This window comes from Cupressus sempervirens, chromosome 9 (assembly GCF_028749045.1).
Source record: "Cupressus sempervirens isolate cs-2001-9-10 chromosome 9, ASM2874904v1, whole genome shotgun sequence".
Taxonomy (NCBI): Eukaryota; Viridiplantae; Streptophyta; class Pinopsida; order Cupressales; family Cupressaceae; genus Cupressus; species Cupressus sempervirens.
The window spans coordinates 424,030,781-424,045,143 of record NC_143126.1 but is presented as its reverse complement, the minus strand read 5'-3'; the positions used below and the strand labels follow the sequence as shown (position 1 = coordinate 424,045,143).

The 14,363-nt window shown below is 28.9% G+C and overlaps 1 protein-coding gene across 1 annotated transcript in view; it reads right to left on the bottom strand.

The window, feature by feature from the left end:
- Window positions 1-424: 424 nt before the first annotated feature.
- LOC149539105 (ethylene-responsive transcription factor ERF114-like) overlaps window positions 425-14,363 on the bottom strand; it is a 109,639-nt gene continuing 95,700 nt past the window's right edge. Inside the window, exon 2 of the mRNA XM_089799101.1 lies at window positions 425-1,413. Within this exon, the coding sequence (XP_089655227.1) occupies window positions 899-1,413 (515 nt within the window). The 3' untranslated portion in view covers window positions 425-898. The remainder of the gene's footprint in view (window positions 1,414-14,363) is intronic.

The following is a 14,363-nucleotide window of genomic DNA, read 5'->3' as shown; positions in this document are numbered from 1 at the left end:
GCTTGCATCCATTGTTTGAAAGCTTGAAACAAACAATGCACATGGACAATAATGTTACTCTTGAGAATCTTTATTATATCCATTTTTGTTGACATAAAGTTTCTTTTTAATACTCGTCGTATACTTCTTGGATGATGGTCATGCTCTGTTTTATCAACCATTGGAATTTAAAATGCTTATATTCATGCATTACCTTAAGCCTAGGATAACATGGATAATATGACAGTAGATCAAGAAACAATAGTAGTTTGTTAATTGATCAAAGTAACTATAACTGTATATTTATATCAGCCGTAAGTGTACCAGAAATCTAAATATATTATTCTGATTCAACTACTGTTCTAAATATATTATTCTGATTCAACTACTGTTCTTTTTGAAGCATCAAGATCAAATTGATTATAAAAAAAAGAAAAGGATAAGATTGAAGAATAAGAATCAAGCCTTAATGTGTGATATTTAAGCAATTAGAATTGCGAACATTCCCTCGTTCCAATTAACTGTGCACTTAGCCGTTCAGATTACATAGCACTTTCATTACAATTTACATTTCTTCGTCTAATAAATCGAAAAGTTACAGAACTATTATCAATACTGAAACTAAGTCGTAATAGAATAGAACCCTAATTCAAAGATTGCACACTAACACTAGGATGGAGAGTGCGAGGACAATGCGGCCAATACTATGGCCAGCAAAGTAGCATTTCTTATAAAAGTTTTTTTTCAAACGGGTCTGGGAAACTCAAAGGACTTCTAGTGACTAAAGTTTGGATATTTCTCTTGCATTTAATAGGTCTATCACAGCTAATACTTACAATTCACTGAACGAAATGCGTCAAGCAGGCATTTGTTGCTGTGCTCTATGTAAATTGATTAGTTGGCTTGCTTATGAGTTTGGCTAGCCTTGGAAAATCTCTACACCGAGCTGGCGTTGCTGATGCCTTGTAAAACCAGAGTATCGCTGGAAAACATCATAAGGTATTAGTTGTGTATTCTCATAAAGGTTGGGGAACTGTGACGAAACTTCCGAGAAATGGGTAATGTAAGGACAATCAGGAACGAAAATGTCATTGTGATCTGAGTAGAGATTCACAGGAGTGTAGTCATTATGGAGGTTGTTAGCGGCTGCCTCTGGGAAGTTCAATTTCGCCCCAGCACCTCTAAATTTCAAGGCCGCATTGTCGTAGGCTTTAGCGGCTTCTTCTGCAGTAGAGAAAGTGCCGAGCCAAACTCGAGCAGCCTTTTTAGGGTTTCTGATCTCTGCAACCCATTTACCCCACACTCTCTGCCTTACTCCTCTATAACGCTTCTTTCTCTCTTCTTGATGGAAATTAGACTTTACTTGGCTCCCGTAATCTTGAGCGTTATGATTTGAACAAACCATCTGGTAGGTTTCTGCAACGACCTTTCCTTCTGCACACCAAAATTTCAGAAACACAAGAAAATAGAGAAAAACATTAGAGAAACTATAAAATAAAAAATGTATGGAGAATTCGAATTTGATTAAAGAGTAATTTATAGTACTGATCTCAAAGATTGTTTTTCAATATTCTATCTCAGCAATCCCAAGATGTACAATGATCCTGAAGTATTTGTTATAATTTAAGGTCCTGAAAGTAACACCATTTTTTACTTGTATGTTTTTCATGTGTAGAATTGTTATAGAATTTTTATAAATTATTATTATGAACTATATAAAAAAGAAATTAATATTTCAATAAGTACAATATCTTTAATGTAATTTTATTTCTATTATCATCATAAAAAAATGTAATTTATGCAGATATTTATTATGCATGATTTGTTTTTGTGCAACATTTTTCCTTTCTTTAAGGACATATCTTTAGTCTCATACATATGACAAACATGCATCATCTCTTTTAATATTAAGTGACTAAATAGTTGCCAAAAATAAATTTTATTTAAAGATCTACTAAACTTATTTAATCCTAAAGTTATTCTTTTTAAAAAATTGAAGATGAAAATTGAAGACTTTCTGTAGGGAACAAAAGTAATCCTAGCTTTTATTAATTCTTTAGTCTTATAGGAGTTTTTCCTTGTTGTGGAAACCCCATTGCTTAAATGGTGTTTTAGACATTCAAGATAAACATTTCAGGAATATTGTCTTCTATGACGAGACCAATAACTCTAAGTGGTTACTCTCTTACATGTATGGTCCTAGTAAATTGGTCTTAGGAAGGGGATTATGGGCTTTCCTCCTTGATGTGCGTGCCTCCCTCAATAAATTTAATTAGATGTCAACTGCTGTCTTCAATACTCAACTATATACCTTTGAGAAATTTAAAGTTGTCCTATAATTTTTTAAATAGTATCCAAGATCTTTGTTAAATTTGGTCTTAAGGTATGTCAATTGACATGGATTTGGAGGTAGAAGTCTTACTTTATCTAATATTCATTATGTAGATCAACACATCCAAGTCTACATTGCTCATTGTCTTCATTCATCCCCTTGGAATCTATTTGATCAAGGTCTCCTTTCCTACTATTACTATTTTTCCAAGAATGGTTTCCTACCCTTCTTTGGTTGAATCGTCATAACCACAAGAGATGTTCCCCTTTATATTTGAGACAATATAAACCCATGAACCTAATTTTACACATCTCATGGGTTTTTAGTGGAAAACTAAACATCATGAAATGCCTCTACATAGGATTATTCATAAATTTTAAATATATAAAATAAATATTTGAAAATAGAAAATATCCTTATTAATTTATATCTTTAACTACTAGAAAGAGTTAAAAGAATATATTTGGAATATCCAATTAGCGATGAAAAGTTTTAGTGCTTCCCATGAGAAATATTTTAAAGTAAAATTTATATTATTTGAGCCTCATGTTTTCATGCAATGGGAGAATCGATTCGCAAAAGAAAGATCTAGAATCCAATGAATAAATCAAGGGAAAAAAAGTACTGCACTTCTTCATTGGTCAATCCTAATTGGGTACAATATCAGAAATATAGTATTTGAATTGCAAATTTTAGATTATTGAATTTTCTCTTAAGATGATGATATTCATTTGGAGGGGACTAACCACTTTTTTTGAGTTCACAGCCCTCCCTTTACAAACAGGATATATATTGTTGATGTTTTACATGAGGTTCCCTAATTTATGTATAAATCTATGTGCCCCTAAGACCTAGATAATTTAGAATCTATATTCATTAGTGAATAATTTAAGAAATGGACACTATTGGTATTGATATAATTCTCGCTTCTAGGAAATTCCAAGATTCAACAACTTTCTTAAAATATTTAAATAAAAGTTGTACATTTTGTGTCTTTGAAAATAGTGGATTGAACAAAATGAGGAAATTTAGACTACTTATCCTTTTTTATAATTATTTAAAAATCATGTCTAAACTTTAGGTCGATTAGATTAAACCTTGTTTTGAGAAAATAAATCCATCCTCACAAAATGGATTTTTTCTAAGATGTCAAATCTCTTATATTATTCATTTTATGTACATAAGGGTTGTTGCAATGGAAAATATTAATAGAAAAATTATTCTCATTAAACATGGTATATCAAAAGCCCATGAAATTGTATCATTTATATTTCTCCCTAATTCTCTATTGTTATATGAAGCCTAATCAAAATCAGAAGTCTATTTTTCTGCACTTTTATTAGCATAGTTTCTCTCTAGATTTTCCTATAAGGGTTTATGGACAATGCCCCCAAAATTACTAGTACTCCATAGGAGTTCTAGGAGAGACGGTAGAGAAAGTTGTGGGGAGATACTTTTCTAATTGATGACATATTCCAACCTTATTTTTATAATTGACTTAATTACTAAAAAATGAGTTAGGGTTACCAATTTTCATAGGAGAATTTTATAGATTCTAGTAATGGTATTGAGTTGCAAGGGATTTTAGGTTGTAATTAGGTTGATTTATTACATAATAATAGGAGAATGTATATTTGGTGGATGTGGTCAAGTATTGGGCAAACCATATAACATATCTTTGGCTTCTTCTTTTATTTATATTTATTTTATTCCTTTGGTTTATTAGTTATATTTGTTGTAACTATTACATATCTATCATTCAAATCATAATATGTCCTACCTAGAGTTGCATTATATTATAATATTCTATAAATGATTTATGTGTGTTAACTATCCAATATTAATAATCCTATGAATTTTGATCCTCAAATATTTGTTTCCATAATTTGGAAGATTGGATAAGAGCTTTCCTATCCCCCTACCTATTCATCCATTTATCAAGTCTTTGGTAATAATATTTATGTGTACATGAGTTAGGGCTCATGGAGGACATTACACTTTCTTACCTTCCATAGTTACTTCCACTAACAATTTGTGTGTAATAGACTTCAACTTAGTACTACTCTATGACAAAAAGTTAGGGGTTGGATTTATTTTCTTACTAATTATGCTTTTCTATACTAACAAAAATTAAATTATAGAAACATTCTTTACATTTTATAAATATTTCCCTCTATTTAGATTCATATTTTCACATTTTACAAACATAAATATTTCTAAATATTCCTCCATTATACATTGGCATGTCATGAATATCTGTGAGAGTTGTCATTTATACTTTTTCGTCTCTATTGAAAAGAATTATAAAATATATATAATGTCAAAAGTAGTCATACTAAGTACTGAAAAACAAGCTACAAATACTTAAATCCCCCCTTTAAAAATACTTTGTGTCTCTTATTTCATATTGCAAAATTTTAGGGGAACAAAACTTGATCAAATTCAAATAAATTTTCTATAATTGGTTTTTGACAAAAAAAAATTATATTTTTCATTTAGACTAGAAAATGTTTGTACCAAAAACATATCTTTCAAATATTAATATTAAAATACTCTCCTTTCTAAAATAACTAGAAGCTTATTTTAACGTATTCTAATTGGTTAAGTATGGTGAAAAAAAACTAGCTTCTAGGAAGAGATGGTAAGGCTTTACATCTAGATGGTCCCCTTCACCATTATTCTTAAATGTGGACCAATCTCATAATAGAAAATGTGATGGGAACTTCATGGAATATTTGTAATCATAGATAGTTTTTATATTTTTATGAAAATCTTCTTCCACTCCTGTTCTATTGGAATTTCATCCTCTCTCTTTTGCTATTGAAAATGACATAAAAACAAAATCAATGCCTTATTTGAAAGATTAATTTGAAAAATCCTAATATCTTTATTATTTGATGATTTATCCCAAAACAAAATTGGTATACAAATACATATGATATTTTGGTATCTCCTAAAGTTATTAAATAAAATGAGATTTTATACAATTGACTCTGAAGATACTTCAAATTTTAATGTCCCAAAACTATTTGGTTAGATATATTTATTAGCCCCACCTATCTATAGGAATGATTATTGCTTTTGTATTGATTCTTTTCATATTTGTTTTCATTGAAAATTATACTTTTTACAAAAATGAAATTACATCCTTAATGGTTATAGTTGTTCTATTTTTATTTCTATTTTTTAAAGAATATTTTCTTGATTATTAGTGCTCGTTGATATTTTTAATGGTCTTTTATTTTTATTTTTTACATTTCTAAATATAATGATTTTCTTGGTGCATAATTATGGAGACTAGCTCAAGATTTGGCTAGATGGTGTAGAATTATGAGGGACAAATACATATAGGGAATACCTTTCGATCAAGTTTTATAAAATGATGGCCTTTTAACTGGAAGAAGGACTTGTACTAACATTGTTAAAAGTAAAAGAAACCTTACGGGAGGAGTCAGGTGTAACATTTGGGATGAGAATTTAGTTCATTTATGGGAAAATGGGTGGGTTGGGTACTTCACTCTAATTTATAATAAGATTTCAATTTTAAAGGATCATGGTGTTACTAACTATGATGTCAAAGTTATTAGCTACATTGAAAATGGTAAATAGAAATTCATCAATTGGAAAATGTTGACATAATGGAGAAATCACTTTATAAGGAGTTGGAAAACCCCCTGAAAGAAACTTATATCATGTCCTTCCTAGAAAAAGATAAATTAATATGGGAAAATAATTCTTTGAAGTATTCAAGTGCTAGGTCGACCTATTATAGTATTATTGGGTAGGGATGTTCCTCACATAGTTGGAAGTATGTTTGGAAGTCTCACATCTTTCCTAAGATTAATATATTCTAGTGGTTTATAATGAAGAAAAGTATCCTCACACTTGTTTCATCCAAATAGTAAATCATTGTGTTCTATATAATTTTGATGAAGAGACTATCTCTCACCTCTTTATCCATTGCTCCCACTCTACTTAATTTTGGAAGAAGTTGCTTTTTCAATTTGGGATTAGTTCGATCTTTAATTATGAGGCGTGGTAATTCAGCTTGAATTGGAACTATCCTGCCCAATACCCCTTTATCAAATTTATATAGAAAGTTATCCCCATTATATTGGTTGGAGTATTTGGAAAGAATGAAACAACTACATATTTGGAGAGAAATATACACCTGTTGAGGTGGTTTTTCAAATAACTATGGTTCTAATTAGGGAAATGCATGTTGAATTGAAAATACAAACCTCTCCCCCTCCCCTGCTACACATCTAAATAGGAGGTGGGAGGAGCTGGTGGAAATTTGGATAGGTAAATAATTTGGAGTTGTCATTATGACAACATATTACTTGTATGAAGTCATCATATTATGAAGGTACATTTTTTTGTTAACCCTAAGTGATCAACTTGACAATTTTTACATTTTTGGACATGTGTGAAAGCATGAAGGCTAAGAGAACAAAAAATATTATAAAGGAAAGAACTTTGGATGTGAACTATTGTGATGCTTTTTTTATAGTGATGATATTGTTATGTGAGGCAAATTTGATTTTGAGAGAATTAGGAGGTGATATATGTGAATATAGTACATAGAGCTACAAAGATCAAATCACATATTGAAAATATCAACATTGGAAAGAGCTTTTTGTATCTATACCTTTTTTGTACTAAATATTATTATACATTGCATGTTTGGATAGTGGGATCATCTTGCATACTGATGTAATTATAATAACAACTCCTAATAGGGTTGAGGCTTCTAACAAGGTCTAGTCCTCTAACAAGGATGAGGACATTATACAGATGTAATATACTCTTAAGAGGATCAAACTTTCACAAGATACTTTTTATTAGTGCATCCTCTTGTAGGTACCATCCTCATGGATTTTCCCATGGTCAATGTTTCCCTAGTTAACAAATAATGGTGTTATGAGTTGCATTGATTTTTTGTTATGTTTACTTTCTAATATATTCACATGTGTGTGGTTTAAGATTATAAAAGACATCCATAGTTGGGAAAAATTGTGAAATACTGATTCTCCCCCTCCCACACATGACCCCCACCCCCCTCCACCTCCACCTTAGTATTTCCTATTTCTAACAATTGGTATTAGAGCATAGTTCTAAAAGAAGTACTAACAAATTGAGTAAGATCTCTATGGATATGGATCAAGTATAGAAGAATTTTGATGAAGCTTTTCATAAACTTGATTCAGTCATAAAGGAAATAAAAATTCTAAAGAACAAATATGAAAGTGCAAAAGAGTACATTGAGAAACTGAAAGACAAGATACAATCTATCAAATCCAAGAAAGAGTCTAATGATCAGATCAAGGATTATAATGAAGTTTCAAGGCTTATCAAAGAAAATGAGGTCTTGAAGCATGACCCAGAGATTAGAAATCTAAGGTTGAGTCTAAATGATGATGACAAAGAGATTGGATAAGATATGAGATCTTAGAGTGAAGTATGTAGAATTTGAGAAGTACAATGCTATTGTGAAAGGATAGCTTACACAGATAATGAAACATCTTGAGAATTTGTATTCAAGTAGTGAGAATCTTGATGATCAGATCATAGCACAAAGACCTTCTTATGATAAGACTGGTCTAGGATACTATGAAGGAGAATCATCAAAGAGATCTAAATTTATAGAGGAACTAGATCTTGTGATCCAATAACCTAAGCCACAAAAAGAAAACCTAAAAAAGGCTGAGTCTAATCAATCTGAAGATGTACCTAAACTATTTCAACCACCTAAAGAAGTAAAGAGGGGATTCATTGAAAATTGTAATGCATGTCATAAAATTGGTCATATGAAGAAGGACTATGCAAGTATACTAACCCTATTTTTGGTTATTTTCATAATTGTTATTATTATGGTCATAGAGCTAGTGAATGTAGAAGAGCTAGATCTAATAATAATATGTATCCAGGTAATAACCCTAAAACTAGTATACATATTGCTAAAACTTATAGGTTATAGATTTAGTTAGGACCAAGATATTGAAACAATGTGATACCTTGTCAAATTCATTACAACATGGGACATACAAGAAGATTTTGTAGGATGAACAATGTGAGAATGACAAACAATATGATTAACAACATGAGAACACCAAACTTGAGAGGGAATGTGAAAAATGTTAGAAGCAATGAGAAAAGAAATAACAGTTAGAAAGAAAATGTGAAAGAACATGTAGGAATACTCAATGACATTTTTTTTAAAGCCAAGACACCAAAAATATCAAAAATTTGGGTAGAAAATAAGTCAAGTGAAACATTTGAAAATAACTCAAAGTGAGTAATAGTTCCAAACCAACTTTTATCAATCTAAGTAATTATTTCATTAGAGAATTATATGGTAAATATCATCATACATTTAATTGAAACCTTAGATAAAGAAATAAGTTTTGCATAGCTAATATAAGGTAGATATGTGTAGTGCCTACCCCTAAGTCGCATTCCTGATATCATTGCCAAACTCTTTTAGGCCAAGTTTTATGTTTGATAATTAGTAACATTATCTTGAGATTATCAGATATTGTTTTACACTCAGTTTATTATATGATGAGATTACTTGGTACTCTATATTTCATGCATGTATGATGATTATTCAATGTTTTTAATTATCGATGATAATTAGTTAGATGGTTTATAATCACATGTGCTTTCTTATGGATACTTACCCCATACTACATGTGTATGGTGCGCATATTTATTTTCTTTATGTATGGTGTTTCTGATGTGGTTAAGGAAGGGAGTCGTAGTCACCTGCTAGTCAGGATCTAGACGATGCACCACTTCCTACCATTGTCTATTTAGCTTAGAATATTGTGTTTGTACATGCATGAATTTTATGCAGGTTGCAGGTACTGGATATCGACTTCCCTGAATTGCCAGGATGAGCATACCCTATTGCATTATCTCAATGGTAAGAGAGGGGAGATAAACTCTTAAGTCCAAATCCTAAACCCTTTAGCCAATTGTCCTAATTGATAATTAGGACAAGTATCTGAGTTAAGTACCCTTCGAATGCATCAAATGATGTAATTTCGCGATTATAACCCTTTTGTTTGTTTAGTATGTGTTTTTCTATGATGGGTTTTTGTATGTTACCTTATGAGTCCTTGATGTGTTTTCTATTAATTAATTCTAATTTAAAAGATTAATTAATGATTTAATTTAATAGAAAATTATTATGATATTTTACTATTTAATTATATTTAATTAATTAAGAAATTAATTAAATAAAAAGAATTGAATTTGGAAATAAAAAGTTTAAGGATAATTTAGAACATGATAATATTTATTTAATTTAATAATAGTATATTTAGAGTTCATTTTTAAATAAATGCTAAATATTATTGTTATTTAAATTAACTAAATATGTTATCAATTAAGTTTCTAAAATAAATTAAAAGTTGAAAGATATTAAATTATTAAAGGTTTCTAGATCGCATGATCTAAGCATGAGTTTAAATATGAGAAATTAATTAAAAGATAAAATAATAGAAAATAATAATGTTATTTTTAATATCATAAAGTGCACATGAGACTAAAGTAATAAACATTAAAATAGAAGTCAAGTAGAATATTAAATAAAGTTATTTAACAATTCAACTTAATGTGCATTAAAAAGATAAAGCAAAGATAAAGAAAGTTAATTTTGGAGTTAACTCAGTTGAGCAAAGAGTCCTCTCGAGTGAACGCACAATTAGTTCCCCGATTTGAGGAGAAAACTCCTTATCACAACTTTGGGGGTTCATTTTTGAGAGACACGAATTTGGACTGGGAATTTTGGGGAGACAATTTTTGGAAGCGAATTTTAGAAGGAGAATTTTAGGAAAGATTTTTCAGAGGAAAGATATTGAAGAAGAGCAAATTCTTCCATAGTTTTTCGGGGATTTCATATTAGCATCAGGATCAGGTAGGGTCTTGCGTTTGATCACTGATTAATTATGCAAAAATCCTTTCCTATCTTCTTCGTGTCTGTGGATTGTAAATCTAAATTCTTTGTAATGAAAATTTTTATCCGTTTCAATATTATGAATTATTAGATGCTTGTCAATTAACTTCTGTATACGTAGGGATCATAAAAGAAATCGGAAAACCCTTGTTTTCTAAATTAAAGAACATAAGATTTAATCGGGAAGGGGTTGAATCTAAAGATGAAATTCTAAATATGAAGGTTGATAATATTTTCTCCATCAGAGTATAGATGAAATCAATATATATATATATATATTGCAATAGGGGTTATTGTTTTATAAATAAATTTAAATAAATTTTAAAATGTATAATATACATGTTAGAAATTTTGATTAAATATAATAAATAGTAATTAAATATGGAGGGGGTTTCAAAAGTTTAAATCAAAATAAAATAAAATAAAACTAATTCCTTTTACCCCCACTCACCTTTTCGATACTAGCGGCAAGCACAAGGTACGGCCTGCGAAATCGCAGTGGTACCTGCCGCGAGTATTAAGGCCGACAAGCTTGTACAGCTGCATGGCTTCCTTAAAGGGGTGCCAGTTTATTCATATGGAACCATGTTTTAATAAATGGTTATTTGTTAACGAATTTTAATAATATTTATTATATTTAGTTATTATTTTAATTAATAATAGTTATTAAAAGATTTTGATGATACTATTAATTATTATTAATAAGATTATTAATAATTCTTAATTATTATTTAAATAATAAGTGTTAATAAAGTTTTATTATTTTTTATTAATTTAAATAGTAATGTATTTAAATATGTTTATTTTTAATCAATAAAATTATTAGTAATTATATTAATTAGTAATAATTGATAATTGTTGAGTTGGTAATATACGTATTTAGTTTGATTATCATTAGTCAATTTGATTAAAAATTGGTTTAATTAAAATTAATTAATGATGAATATAATTAAATGAAAATTGTAAATTTATCTTGATATTATTTTAATAATATCACTTAGATTTAAACTACTTATTTATTTTGGTAAGTAAATTGTCTTTAGAGCATTTAGACAATTTTATCGAATTAGGATTATAGTACCTTTTTATTCAAGTACGGGATATGGGTTAAACTATAAGGATTAAAATGCACCTTTTTAAATTTGAATACTCACTAAAATGAAAGCTGGAACTTTTACTATGAGCTATGAGATTATGATGCTTTCTATTGTAGTGCCTACCCCTAGTTCACATTTTGTTTTAATTGCCAAACTCTTTTAGGCCAGTTTTATACTTGATGTTTAGTAGCATTACTTTCAGATTATCAGATGTTGTTTTACACTCAATTTATTATATGATGAGATGACTTGGTACTCTATATTTCATGCATGCATGATGATTATTCAATGTTTTCAGTTATCGATGATGATTAGTTAGATGGTTTATTCTCACATGTGCTTTCTTATGGATACTTACCCCATACTGCATGTGTATGGTGTGCGTGTTTGTTTTCTTTATGTATGATGTTTCTGATGTGGTTAAGGAAGGGAGTCGTAGTCACCTGCTAGTCGGGATCTACACGATGCACCACTTCCTGCCATTGTCTGTTTAGCTTAAAATATTGTGTCTGTACATGCGTGGATTTTATGCAGGTTGCAGGTACCGGGTATCGACTTCCCTAAATTGCCAGGATGAGCGTACCCTATCGCATTATCTCAATGGTAAGAGAGGGGAGATAAACTCTTAAGTCCAATTCCTAAACCCTTTAGCCAATTGTCCTAATTGATAATTAGGGCAAGTATCTGAGTTAAGTACCCTCCGAATGCATCAAATGATGTTATTTCGTGATTATAACCCCTTTGTTTGATTTAGTATGTATTTTTCTATGATGGGTTTTCGTATGTTGCTTTATGAGTCCTTGATGTATTTTCTATTAATTAAGTTTAATTAAAAGGATTAATTAATGATTTAATTTAATAGAAGATTATTATGATATTTTAATATTTGATTATATTTAATTAATTGAGAAATTAACTAAATAAAAAGAATTAAATTTGGAGATAAAAGTTTAAGGATAATTTAGAACATTATAATATTTATTTAAGTTAATAATAATATATTTAGAGTTTATTTTTAAATAAATGCTAAATATTATTGTTATTTAAGTTAATTAAATATTTTATCAATTAAGTTCTAAAATAAAGTAAAAAGTGAAAATATATTAATTATTAAAAGTTGTAAGATTGCATGATGCGAGCATGTGTTGAAAATAAAGAAATTAATTAAAAAGATAAAATAAGAGGAAATTATAATATTATTTTAATCTCATAAAGTGCGCATGGGATTAAAAGTAATAAAGATTAAAAATAGAAGTCAAGTGGAATATTAAATAAAGTTATTTAATGATTCATTTAATATGCATTAAAAAGATAAAGCAAAGATTAATAAAAAGATAATTTTGAGTTAACTCAGTTGAGCAAAGAGTCCTCTTAGGTGAACGCACAATTAGTGTCCCGATTTGAGGAGAAAACTCTTTATCACAACTTGGGGGTTCATTTTTTTGAAGGGAGCAGATATTGGACATGAGATTTGGGAACAAAGGTTGGAGACGAATTTTGGAAGTGAATCTTCGCTCAATTCTCGGAAGGTTGCGTGTTAGCATCAGGTTCAGGTAGGGTCTTGTGTTTTGATCACTAATTGAATTAAGCAAGATGGTGTTCTAGTCTTCTTTGTGATTGTTAAAATCAAGTCTCTGGGCTTCATGACATGAATCTCTTGTTCTTGGTTCTGAATCTTCGATAATTGTATTGTTAAAATATGTCTAGAAAGAAAATATATATATATATATAGAAATTAGAAAATTTGAATGGATTGAAAATATTTCTCTTATCAGATCAATATTGTAAATGTTATTAAAAGTAATTAAAATAATAAAATATGTGTATATAAATTTGTTTTATTAAATTTTGTTAATTACAAAATTATAATAAAGTAAATTAGATTTTATTAAGTAGGAAAGCTTTGTTTATTTTTAAATTTATATTTGAAAAGAATTGGTTATAAAATGTAGTATCTGTATAAAATTTATAAAATAAATTTATTTATTCAAAATTTTATTTTACAAACATAATAATTATGATAAAATATTTTATAATAATAATAATAAAAAAAGGAAGTAATTTAAAATTTATATTTATATGGGGGTGGGGGGGGTCGTTGACCCACACCCCCACCCGTCCTTTCACTACCGCGTGTCGCAGTAGATACTGCTGCGGTAGTAGTACTGCTGCGACAGCAGGTACTGCTGACGCAGTAGTACCTAGCTGCGACAGCAGCCGGTAGCGATTTAATATCGCTTGTTCATATTTTGTTCTGATTTATTAGTTAGGTTATGATAAAGTTTTATATATTCAGTTTAATTATATATATATATATATATATATATATATAAATATTTATGCATTATTAATATTTATTAAATATTATTTAATAAATGAATGTTTATCATAGTTGTTATTATTGAATTAATTAATGATTATGAATATTATTTATTAGAGAATTTTGTTAATAGACATTGTTTATTAATTAATTATTTATTATTAAATAAATAATTATTATTAATTTAGTAAGGTAAATTGGTTTTGGGATTAACTAAGTTAATAAAAAATATCATAATTATGTTATTATTAAAAAAAAAAAAAAAAAAAAATTGATTATTAATGAAATTGAGATTTTTATTATTAATTTAATAATCAATTATTATTATTTTAATAATTAATAAATGATTATTATTTAGCCAAGATTTATCTAAGACAAGAATGAGTTAACTCGTAAAGTAAACTATGAAAACTTATTACTTAAAATATATATGAAACTGGGAATAGAGACCTTACATTGGCTCAATAGTATATTATCAACCAATTTGAAATACCAGATTATTTACTTGAACTCTACACTGAAACTGAAACCCTCTTGTTTAACTCAAACTATGTGTTTTCTAATTCAACCAAACTGTAGATTGTCCTTTTTATGTGTTCTTTGTACTGCTTATGTTTGGGGGTGTTGGGGGTTGTTCTAGTACTGACCAGTTTAGGTTGTTACTAGAGGCTC